This window comes from Gobius niger (genome assembly GCF_951799975.1).
Source record: "Gobius niger genome assembly, chromosome: 1".
NCBI classification, from domain to species: domain Eukaryota; kingdom Metazoa; phylum Chordata; class Actinopteri; order Gobiiformes; family Gobiidae; genus Gobius; species Gobius niger.
In genome coordinates, this window is record NC_136852.1 from 1,336,357 (window position 1) to 1,349,876 (window position 13,520).

The following is a 13,520-nucleotide window of genomic DNA, read 5'->3' on the forward strand; positions in this document are numbered from 1 at the left end:
GTCAAAATGCGAAACGCGAGCTGTTGGTTTACTTGGTTATCAGACAGTGTAGCCTACGTCAGGACTGCTTTTTCATACGTCATGTGGCATGCTTGGTGAGTGATTAGAAACCGTACCAATACGCATTATTGTCTTGCAATGATGGGCAATTAAGTTTGATAGGTTGTCATGCCTGAGCAGCTTTGTCCCCCCCAGTTTCAAAAACCTATCTGCGCCCCTGCCAACAGGCAAAACAACACAAATAGCACACCTAAGGCCCGGGCATTGATATCATAATAATTAATTATGCAGAAATCTGGGAAGCCGCCCGATATAACAACTACCGTAACTACCTGGACATTATGGTATCATTTGTAATATTAATGTCCAGGTTGTTACGGTAGTTGTTATATCGGGCGGCTTCCCAGATTTCTTTAGGAAAGGTAAAGCATCAGCGCCTGCCAAGCTGCTGCTACCTGCCGCCGCCATTTGTCTGCCTCTATGGTCGTGAGGTGTGGTTTACGTTTGTCCACAGGGGCGGACTGGCCATATGTCCGTTCGGGAAGAGCACAGAAGGGCCACTGGCTCATGGGCCGAGCTGATACATAAAAACATCTCTCTGTGTCCAGTTAAATACACGAGTCTGGCATCACTGCAGACCTACCAAGACCCGGCCGTCCTCCTAAACTCACTGACCGAACCAGGACAGCCCTGACCACAGCTGTTACGGAGACGCCTCTGATGACCCTGGATGAACTGCAGAGAGACACGGCTCAGGTGGGGGAAACTGTCCACAGGATTAGTCGTAACTGAGAGACAGAGGCCTCACAGCTGCGGCTCCGCCCTGGTCAACAACAGAACCCAGTTTAAAGATCACAGACCGAGCTGGACCGTCACCGCCTGCTCACACCTCAACCCTTTGCTGCCCCCTGTGTCCAGGAGGAGTACAACACCTCACAGAGGGCTCTGCTCATCTGCTCCAGTAAGACTTTACTTTCATGGTTTTATTTTGGATTATTGTCTGAAACGTAAAAGCCTGAAGTGTAGAACATATTACTTACACAAATGACAGTAATATATTAGTCATTAGTCGGTTAAATGTCAATAGAAAGGTTGAAAAAGTGAATGTGCTGAGAAGAGCTTGTGTGAGGCTAAAGTCCAGAGTCCGGTGTGAGACTAAAGTCCAGTGTCTGGTGTGAGAGGACTGTGAGGCTGTGAGTCACTGATCTGACCTGTTCTTGTTCCAGAGTCAGACTCAGAGCTGCTCCTCTTTGTCCTGATGAAGATCATGTACATCACTGCCCTCTGCTGCTGCTGTCAGGTACTGCACCCTCCTGTGTTCTGCTTCTGAAGGCCGTAAAAGTGAATGATTATGCTGTCGTGTGTTGTTCAGGCCACCAGGGGGAAGCAGAGGAGAAGAGATGTAGTTTAATGTTAGTGGCTGGTTTGTAAATAACTGTCAGGGCTCTGCAGCTTCACTAAACACTTCACTGAACAAGATTCACAGATGAACTGCATGAAATACATAACGTTATACGAAGCAACACGACACATGAGCAATAAAACTGTTCAGTGACCTAAGCCTGAGTCTAATAATGGTTAAAATCCTGTGAGTGCCTTGAGAGCCTTGCTTTGTGAGCGTTACTTACTTCTATGCTGTGGGAAAGTGACATTACAGACAGCATGGGACGCACTTGGACGCTCCAACAAGACAACGATCCAAAGCACAAGGTCATGTCGACCTCTCGGTGGCTCCAGCAGAATAAAGTGAAGGTCCCGTTAGTGCCATCTCAGTCTCCTGACCTCAATATCATTGAGCCGCTGTGGGGAGATCTCAAACGTGCAGTTCATGCAAAACAGCCCAGGAACTTACAGGAACTGGAGGCTTTTTGCCAAGAGGAATGATCCGCTTTACCACTAGAAAAGATAAAGAACCTCATCCACAACGACAAAAGAAAACAAAAGACTCCGAGCTGTCATGGATGTTAAAGGGCAAATACACACTATTATGAACTGAGGTGTGTAAACTTTGGATCAGGGTCATTTTGGAAGTTTCTTTTTTCATTATGAAGAGTAAACTCAGTTGTTTCACCGTAACCGGCTTCACACAAACACTAACTATGAGTGAAGAAAAAACTTTTGTGTTACCTTTCATATTCTTTGAAAACTGGTAAACAATAAAAAATGTAATATTCCGCCAGGGTATGTAAACTTTTAAGCACCTCATTCATTTGTGCTCTTTGTGCAGAGAGCAGGCCTTCAGATGGGAATCCTTTGCTCATAGTCCTCGCCTCCAGACCTTCTACTCACTCCAAGACTCTCATCTGCCCTGAACTGGAAAACCCGGGTAAAGTAGTTTAATGATCTTGTTTCTAAATGTTCCTCGTGCCCCTTTTGGAGAAACCAACATTTCAAATGCATGAATTGGAACAATGTGGCGCAACAATGCCTGTCCTCATTCTGAATGAGAGAAAACCGATGAGTAACAGTGGAACGAGGAAGCAAAGTCTTTTGCTGAGGTTTATGGTGTAGCCATATAACGATGAAAACTGTGAACTGTAGTTAATCAAAAATACATTTGTTTTTTTCTTTTTTTGCTAAAGGGCTGTGGTCCCAATAAAAAAAAAAAAGCATGTTTCACGTCCTTGCATTTGTTGTGGATCAGTGTTCGGTGCACCTGCAGTGAAGGTGCTGCACTAAAAAAGAAAGACATCTGAAATGGAATAAAAATGACATAACACATGCAGCCCTTCCTGCTCATAACCAGACTTTCTATGGCTTAGGTTCAAAGGGCGGAGCTCTTTCAAAGGAAATAAAACTTGCCCAGCAGCAGCAGCAGCACTCTGTGTCAGAGGATCAACTCCTGCAACTCCTGCGCCGTAAGTACATGCAAACATTTACTCTACCTTAAGGAATAGAACAATTAGATCTGTATTGTTCTATTCATTATTATCAATTTCCCTATTTCTAAACAACACTATTTAAATGATATTCATATAATCTGCTTTCTTCCTGGTCTTTCACACGTGTGATTAATCTAACAGGAATATAATGTAATACTAAAAGCATGTTTTTAAATAAATAATCACAAAAAGTTATCCATGAAAGTGTCACAGAGTTTTAGAGTCAGTGCTGCCGAGAGTCGAGTGGTTAAAGGAACAGGCCACCGTTTTTACACACTGAGATATGTTCTTACCTGAGCTTTGACGAGTTCTTTAGGACCTGTCTGATCTTCATTGTAAGGCGTAACAATACCAGGAGTAATTTGGCATCCGCACAGTCAAGTGAAGATTACTGCGCGGATTTCGAACTATATGTAATGTAAGTGTAAATAAACAAAAATGTGACAAAAATTCAACAAAAATGTGACAAAAAGTCACAAAAAAGTCAACAATAATGTGACAAAAATTCAACAAAAATGTCACAAAAAGTCACAAAAAAGTCAACAATAATGTGACAAAAATTCAACAAAAATGTGACAAAAACTAAACCAAAAATGTGACAAAAACTAAAACAAAAATGTGACAAAAATTCAACAAAAATGTGACAAAAGTTCAACAAAAATGTGACAAAAACTAAACCAAAAATGTGACAAAAACTAAACCAAAAATGTGACAAAAATTCAACAAAAATGTGACAAAAAGTCACAAAAAAGTCAACAATAATGTGACAAAAATTCAACAAAAATGTGACAAAAACTAAACCAAAAATGTGACAAAAACTAAACCAAAAATGTGACAAAAATTCAACAAAAATGTGACAAAAGTTCAACAAAAATGTGACAAAAATTCAACAAAAATGCGAAAAAAGTTCAACAAAAATGTGACAAAAATTCAACAAAAATGCGAAAAAAATTCAACAAAAATGTGACAAAAGTTCAACAAAAATGTGACAAAAATTCAACAAAAATGTGACAAAAGTTCAACAAAAATGTGACAAAAATTCAACAAAAATGTGACAAAAACTAAACCAAAAATGTGACAAAAACTAAACCAAAAATGTGACAAATATTCAACAAAAATGTGACAAAAGTTCAACAAAAAAGTGACAAAAATTCAACAAAAATGCGAAAAAAGTTCAACAAAAATGTGACAAAAATTCAACAAAAATGCGAAAAAAATTCAACAAAAATGTGACAAAAGTTCAACAAAAATGTGACAAAAATTCAACAAAAATGTGACAAAAGTTCAAAAAAAATGTGACAAAAATTCAACAAAAATGTGACAAAAATTCAAAGAAAATGTGACAAAAAATCAACAAAAATGTCAACAATCTTCTGCACAGATGGATTCACTCGGAAATAGACCCATTGAGATGGTGGCTCTGGGTCGGCCTTTCAGCCTCGGGATGTTCTACGACTGTAGGAGCGACAACCTCATCCCAGGTACAACCTCACATCAACCTCACACCAACCTCACACCAACCTCACATCAACCTCACATCAACCTCACATCAACCTCACATCAACCTCACATCAACCTCACATCAACCTCACATCAACCTCACATCAACCTCACACCAACCTCACACCAACCTCACACTAACCTCACACTAACCTCACATCAACCTCACATCAACCTCACATCAACCTCACACTAACCACACATCAACCTCACATCAACCTCACACCAACCTCACATCAACCTCACATCAACCTCACACCAACCTCACACTAACCTCACATTAACCTCACATTAACCTCACATCAACCTCACACTAACCTCACATACCTCACACTAACCTCACATTAACCTCACACTAACCTCACATCAACCTCACATCAACCTCACACTAACCTCACATCAACCTCACATCAACCTCACACTAACCTCACATCAACCTCACATCAACCTCACACTAACCTCACATCAACCTCACATCAACCTCACACTAACCTCACATCAACCTCACATCAACCTCACATCAACCTCACACTAACCTCACATCAACCTCACACTAACCTCACATCAACCTCACATCAACCTCACACCAACCTCACACTAACCTCACATCAACCTCACATCAACCTCACATCAACCTCACACTAACCTCACACTAACCTCACATTAACCTCACATCAACCTCACACTAACCTCACATACCTCACACCAACCTCACACTAACCTCACACTAACCTCACATTAACCTCACATCAACCTCACACTAACCTCACATACCTCACACTAACCTCACATTAACCTCACACTAACCTCACATCAACTTCACATCAACCTCACACTAACCTCACATCAACCTCATATCAACCTCACACTAACCTCACATCAACCTCACACTAACCTCACATCAACCTCACACCAACCTCACATCAACCTCACATCAACCTCACACCAACCTCACATCAACCTCACACCAACCTCACACCAACCTCACATCAACCTCACACCAACCTCACATCAACCTCACACCAACCTCACACCAGCCTCACACCAACCTCACACCAACCTCACATCAACCTCATACTAACCTCACACTAACCTCACACCAACCTCACACCAACCTCACATCAACCTCACATCAACCTCACACCAACCTCACATCAACCTCATACTAACCTCACACCAACCTCACACCAACCTCACACCAACCTCACATCAACCTCATACTAACCTCACACTAACCTCACATCAACCTCACATCAACCTCATACTAACCTCACACTAACCTCACACTAACCTCACACCAACCTCACATCAACCTCACATCAACCTCACACTAACCTCACATCAACCTCACACTAACCTCACATCAACCTCACATCAACCTCATACTAACCTCACACTAGCCTCACACTAACCTCACATCAACCTCACACTAACCTCACATCAACCTCACACTAACCTCACACTAACCTCACATCAACCTCACATCAATCTCACATCAACCTCACACTAACCTCACACCAACCTCACACCAACCTCACACTAACCTCACATCAACCTCACACTAACCTCACATCAACCTCACATTAACCTCACACTAACCTCACATCAACCTCACATTAACCTCACATCAACCTCACATTAACCTCACATCAACCTCACATCAACCTCACACCAACCTCACATCAACTTCACATCAACCTCATACTAACCTCACATCAACCTCACACTAACCTCACATCAACCTCACATCAACCTCACATCAACCTCACACTAACCTCACATCAACCTCACATCAACCTCACACTAACCTCACATCAACCTCACATCAACCTCACACTAACCTCACATCAACCTCACACTAACCTCACATCAACCTCACACCAACCTCACATCAACCTCACATCAACCTCACACTAACCTCACATCAACCTCACACTAACCTCACATCAACCTCACATCAACCTCACACTAACCTCACACCAACCTCACACCAACCTCACACCAACCTCACATCAACCTCACACCAACCTCACATCAACCTCACATCAACCTCATACTAACCTCACACTAACTTCACACTAACCTCACATCAACCTCACATCAACCTCATACTAACCTCACGCTAACCTCACACCAACCTCACACTAACCTCACATCAATCTCACATCAACCTCACATCAACCTCACACTAACCTCACATCAACCTCACACTAACCTCACATCAACCTCACATCAACCTCATACTAACCTCACACTAGCCTCACACTAACCTCACATCAACCTCACACTAACCTCACATAAACCTCACACTAACCTCACACTAACCTCACATCAACCTCACATCAACCTCACATCAACCTCACACTAACCTCACATCAACCTCACACTAACCTCACATCAACCTCACATCAACCTCACACTAACCTCACATTAACCTCACACTAACCACACATCAACCTCACATCAACCTCACACTAACCTCACATTAACCTCACACTAACCACACATCAACTTCACAATAACCTCACATCAACCTCAAACTAACCTCACATCAACCTCACACTAACCTCACATCAACCTCACACTAACCTCACATTAACCTCACACTAACCACACATCAACCTCACAATAACCTCACATCAACCTCACACTAACCTCACACTAACCTCACATCAACCTCACACTAACCTCACATCAACCTCACATCAACCGCATACTAACCTCACACTAGCCTCACACTAACCTCACACTAACCTCACATCAACCTCACACTAACCTCACATCAACCTCACACTAACCTCACATCAACCTCACATCAACCTCACACTAACCTCACATCAACCTCACACTAACCTCACATCAACCTCACACTAACCTCACATTAACCTCACACTAACCACACATCAACCTCACAATAACCTCACATCAACCTCACACTAACCTCACATCAACCTCACACTAACCTCACATCAACCTCACACTAACCTCACATCAACCTCACACTAACCTCACATCAACCTCACACCAACCTCACATCAACCTCACATCAACCTCATACTAACCTCACACTAACCTCACACCAACCTCACATCAACCTCACATCAACCTCATATCAACCTCATACTAACCTCACATCAACCTCACACCAACCTCACATCAACCTCATATCAACCTCATACTAACCTCACACTAACCTCACACTAACCTCACATCAACCTCACATCAACCTCATACTAACCTCACACTAACCTCACACCAACCTCACACTAACCTCACATCAACCTCACATCAACCTCACACTAACCTCACATCAACCTCACACCAACTTCACACTAACCTCACATCAACCTCACATCAACCTCACACCAACCTCACATCAACCTCACACCAACCTCACATCAACCTCATATCAACCTCATACTAACCTCACACTAACCTCACACTAACCTCACATCAACCTCACATCAACCTCATACTAACCTCACACTAACCTCACATCAACCTCACACTAACCTCACATCAACCTCACACTAACCTCACACTAACCTCACATCAACCTCACATCAACCTCACATCAACCTCACACTAACCTCACATCAACCTCACACTAACCTCACATCAACCTCACACTAACCTCACATTAACCTCACACTAACCACACATCAACCTCACACTAACCTCACATCAACCTCACACTAACCTCACATTAACCTCACACTAACCACACATCAACCTCACAATAACCTCACATCAACCTCACACTAACCTCACATCAACCTCACACTAACCTCACATCAACCTCACATCAACCTCACACTAACCTCACATCAACCGCATACTAACCTCACACTAGCCTCACACTAACCTCACACTAACCTCACATCAACCTCACACTAACCTCACACTAACCTCACATCAACCTCACATCAACCTCACATCAACCTCACACTAACCTCACATCAACCTCACACTAACCTCACATCAACCTCACACTAACCTCACATTAACCTCACACTAACCACACATCAACCTCACAATAACCTCACATCAACCTCACACTAACCTCACACTAACCTCACATCAACCTCACACTAACCTAACATCAACCTCACACTAACCTCACATTAACCTCACACTAACCACACATCAACCTCACAATAACCTCACATCAACCTCACACTAACCTCACATCAACCTCACATCAACCTCACATCAACCTCACACTAACCTCACATCAACCTCACACTAACCTCACATTAACCTCACACTAACCACACATCAACCTCACAATAACCTCACATCAACCTCACACTAACCTCACATCAACCTCACATCAACCTCACATCAACCTCACAATAACCTCACATCAACCTCACACCAACCTCACATCAACATCACATCAACTTCACATTAACCTCACATCAACCTCACATCAACCTCACACTAACCTCACATCAACCTCACATCAACCGCACACTAACCTCACATCAACCTCACATCAACCTCATACCAACCTCACACTAACCTCACACTAACCTCACACCAACCTCACATCAACCTCACACTATCCTCATATCAACCTCACACTAACCTCACATTAACCTCACATCAACCTGATACCAACCTCATACTAACCTCACACTATCATCACATCAACCTCACATTGACCTCAAACTAACCTCACACTAGCCTCACACCTTCTTCATATGCTAAATTCATTTCCATGTTTAGGAAATGTTTATTATTTCAGCCCTTTTATATTTTCCTTTATATTAAAAAAGATTTTTTTTTGTAACTATTATTATGTTTTCATTACGCTTGATTTACAGAAATGACCGTTTATTCATTATTGAGGATTTTGGCCCATAGCTCAGTCTGGTTAGCCAATGTGGACCTCGCACAAGAAAATTTGGACTCACTGTTCTTGATCATGATAATTATTTCTTTTTTTTTTCTTCATCCGACTCCATTTCTTCTGGTCATTTTTTGTTGCTTCTGGTGTGTTTGCTGAATTGTTGTTGTGGCTTTTTGTGTTGCATCACCCTGAAAAAAGAACAAATACAAGAAGTAATGTTAAAATAAATTCACACATGACCTTGGTTGGTGTTAGATCGGCACACTTTTATAGACTGTTTTTCTGGGGTCCTGGTCAAATTGATATTCACATGCCTCATAATTATACAGTGTTATTTGTATTTTATTTTGTTTTACAACTTTATTATCTTAATCGATTCTCCTTTGTGTTTTCAGGTATAACTCTGTGGGACAAAGAGAAACTGGACAAAGACAAGAGTGTGAGCCCCCAACCCAACACTGAGTGTAAGATCGTGGCCTCTGAGTCCATCTCTGATAAATCCTCCTCTCTGGGAGTGGACACTTCACTTAAAGCCAGTTTTCTTGGTGGACTTGTTAAAGTTGAAGGTTCAGCTAAATATCTGAACGACAATAAAAAGTCGACCAAACAGGCCAGGGTCACCCTGCAGTACAAAACTACTACTGTGTTCAAAACTCTGAGCATGAACCAGCTCGGAACAGGAAACTTAACACACTGTGAAGTCATGGACAAAGGTTTAGCGACTCATGTAGTGACAGGAATCCTCTACGGAGCTCAGGCCTTCTTCGTGTTCGATCAAGAAACATCTGACAATGAAAGTGTTCGAGACATTCAGGGAAACCTAAAGGTGATGATTAAAAATATTCCTAAACTCAGTATTGATGGAAGTGGAGCTCTGAAAATGGAAGACAAAGACATAGAAAAGGTGAATAAATTCTCCTGCACTTTTCATGGAGATTTCCTTCTGGAGAAAAGTCCAACAACGTTTGAAGAAGCTGTTAAAGTTTATCAAGACCTGCCCACACTCTTAGGCCCCAACAAAGAGAATGTCGTCCCTGTGACTGTGCATCTGCTGCCGCTCAGTGCTCTGGACTCTAAAGCCTCCAAACTGGTCCGACAGATCAGTGTGGGGTTAGTCACTGAGGCTCAGAACATCCTGGAAAACCTTGGTGAGCTGGAAATGTGGTGTAACGATGTCCTGAACAGTCCTGCAGGACAGAACTTCTCACAACTTTCCCAAAGAATCAAATCCTTCAAAGCTCTGTGCTCTCAATTCAAGCTGGGACTCCAAGGAACATTGTCCCAGAAGCTTCCATCGATCCGTGGAGGAGGAGAGGAGGAGGTGGTTCTGGCAGAAGTCCTGAAGAAGGCGGCTGAGAGTCCTTTCAGCATCTACAGACTGAACCAGTGGATGACAGAGAAAAATAAAGAGGCCAACACCATCAAAACCCTGATGAAACTGATGAAAAACACAGAAACTGTATCTTCTGAAAACGCTCTCACAGATAAAGTGTGTGACTCAGAGAACGCCCTGGTGTTCGTGTTGACCTCTCTGGGCAGCAAAGAGCCGTTTCTCTCAGAGTTAGACCAGTACTTAAAAGGAACTCAGTCCGACAGCACTGACGCTCCACAGCCCAGTCGCTGGTACAGCTCGAAAGACGTGATCGACTCAGTGAGACGCAAAGCTAAACTTTTCAGTGACTTTGCAGAAGCCAACAAGGACGAGGACAAACAGAACATCCGGTTCCTGGTCGTGGGTTTAGAAGATGAGGCCCATGAAGGTTCAGTCATTTACCAGTATGAAGACGGGTTCAGAGTCAGTGAGGACTTTGAGCTTCCTTCTAAACCTGCAGCAGTGAGTGTAGCTGAAGTCACACACAGCACTGTGAGTCTGCTCTTCAGTGCCCCGTCAGAGGGAGTGCAGAGCGTCACTGGATACAGAGTGGAGTTCTGTGAAGAAGGACAGGAGGAATGGAACCAGCGACCTCAGGCTGAAGCTGGAGCGGTCACTGTGACTGACCTGAGCCCAAACACAGAGTACAGGGTCAGAGTGAGAGCCGTCACTGCTGTGGGAGTGGGACCTGCTGCTGCTCCTAAAACCGCCATCAGAACCTCCGAACCATGTGGTCCACCAGAAGAACTTACAGGAACCGCCTTCTCTTCAAGGATCAGAGTCCACTGGAGGAGACCACAGGTGAGACGGGGCGTCAACATTCACGGTTACCTAGTAGAGTACGGAAAAATGCAGGAGAAGATCCAGTGGAAGAGCAAGCATTCTCAAACTGAGGAGATAATGATCTCCAGACTTAAACCTGAGACGACCTACACCATCAGGGCCCTGTGTGACTGTGGGGAGTCCGGCATGAGCCTCAACAGCTCCACTCTGACTCTGACCACCACGGCCAAAGCAGGTGAGCAAACCTTTGACCCAAGTGCCACTTACAGTTTCTGCACACTCCGGGTGCGGGGCATAAATGAATGAAAACATTGGTGTTCCTCACACTTTTATTTTGCCAATGTATCAAAGTTAATGATTCAGAACTAAATGGTCTGAGGTGTTAAACCCTGCCCCAGAATAACCTTCATGCAAAAACCTGCAAAAAATATACGTATACATCGTTTGTAGGGCGGGCTTTATACAAATTTGGATTTTTGTTGTATATTTTTCAAATACAAACCTTTTATCCACCAGAGGGAGGTTTCTTTAAAATGGCATGGTGATTTAGTAAATTACCACGAATTAAAGCTCAAAAGCCATTATCAAATTTACAATAAAAAATATAGCTTTTTTACTAATTATGGCTAATATTGCTGTGGCTGGTTTATAAGTGTGGATAATCAGTGTTATCGATCTTCAGTGAATGTTCTTGATTCATCTTCTGTCCTCTGTAGTTGAAGTGTAGAACATTTCACCTTTCATCCAAAAGGCTTCGTCAGCAGCACTAATGTTTCCAGCTTAGATCGCAGACTGTGAGGAATTCAGCTTGGCTAAGTCCCTCTCCTTTATTTATGGCTACTCTCTCCTGTAGGTAAACACCTTTGTAGTTCTAAGTCCTAACGACACGACTCACACCTGAACTTCAGTCTGATCCTACCCTCAGTTGATCATTACTACACTACTATATACTACTTATTACCTGCCTATTGCTTTATTGGTCATTCTTATGCAACATAAAAACCAAACGACGTTTTACCCAACAATTTAGTGCAATGTAAAATTAATTGAACAAAAGTTAGTTCGTCCATAGACGACAGGGTCTCATTCATCAGTCTAACAGCTGTGGGAAGGAAGCTGTTCAACATTGGAGTTTTGGTCGTCTTGATGCTGTGGTATCTCTTCCCCGACGGCATCAGTTCAAACATCGGATGGAAGGGATGCGAGCAGTCTTTCAGGATAGAACCTGCTCTGCATGCACAGCGCTCAGTGTAGATGTCCTGCAGTGGTGGTGAGGGGGCACTTATGATCTGCCCTGCAGTTCTCACGATTCAGCTGTACAGCTGCTGAACGAGGACAGCGTCCCTTACGTCAGCAGGCTCTGTCCCTCTGTAGAACAGGGTCATCGCTGGGATGGGGAGGTTCACCTTCTTCAGCTTACGGAGGAAGTGAAGACGTTGTTGTGCCTTCTTAATGATAGCCGGGGTGTTGTGTCTGGTGGTAAGTTTGTCTGACTGATGTATCCCCAGGAACTTGCCGCTCTCGACCTTCTCCACCTCACAGTTGTTAACTGTGAGCGGAGAGTGATGTTTTCCGAACCTTCCAAAGTCGACGATCATCTCCTGTTTTGGTGGTGTTGAGGGCCAGATTGTGCTTTGTGCACCAGGCTGTGAGCACCTCCACAAACCACTTTTTACTCTCCATAGATGTCTCTTATCCACATAAGAACATTCTTTATACAGGGTATCCGTGGGGTCTTAAAAAGTCTAAAATTTCGGCCTTTTTGGTCTTAAATCCATGGTAAACTGGTCTTAAAAATTAACGTGTGTTTGACCCAATCATTTGCTCACAATTTTGTTTAAAAAATAGACAAATAAATGCACTGAAGCACCGATGAGTAGCCGGTACCGCTCATTTACATGGTCTGAGAGGGCGAAGCACTGACGCACTGACGCCACACAAACAGCGCAAACTCACCGATAGTCGAGCGAGGCAGAAGGATGTTCTCCTCCAGAGCTTCATCCACCCAAAAAACGCACTGAAGTCAGCAGAGTTTAGGAATCCAAAACATGACCAAGGTGTTGTCACTGATGGATCCGTCATGCTAATACTGTCGTGGGAAAGTTGCAGCAAAATGCGCTGATACGTC

The 13,520-nt window shown here is 43.2% G+C and overlaps 1 protein-coding gene across 1 annotated transcript; it reads left to right on the forward strand.

The window, feature by feature from the left end:
• Nucleotides 1-2,841: 2,841 nt before the first annotated feature.
• LOC306969109 (neoverrucotoxin subunit beta-like) lies at nucleotides 2,842-12,119 on the forward strand (the record flags this gene model as incomplete). The annotated part of the gene is made up of 4 exons (XM_079564711.1): nucleotides 2,842-2,858; nucleotides 4,264-4,363; nucleotides 9,633-11,627; nucleotides 12,109-12,119. The coding sequence occupies exons 2-4, from the start codon at nucleotides 4,264-4,266 to the stop codon at nucleotides 12,117-12,119; spliced, it is 2,106 nt and encodes a 701-aa protein (XP_079420837.1). The 5' UTR covers nucleotides 2,842-2,858.
• Nucleotides 12,120-13,520: the final 1,401 nt, after the last annotated feature.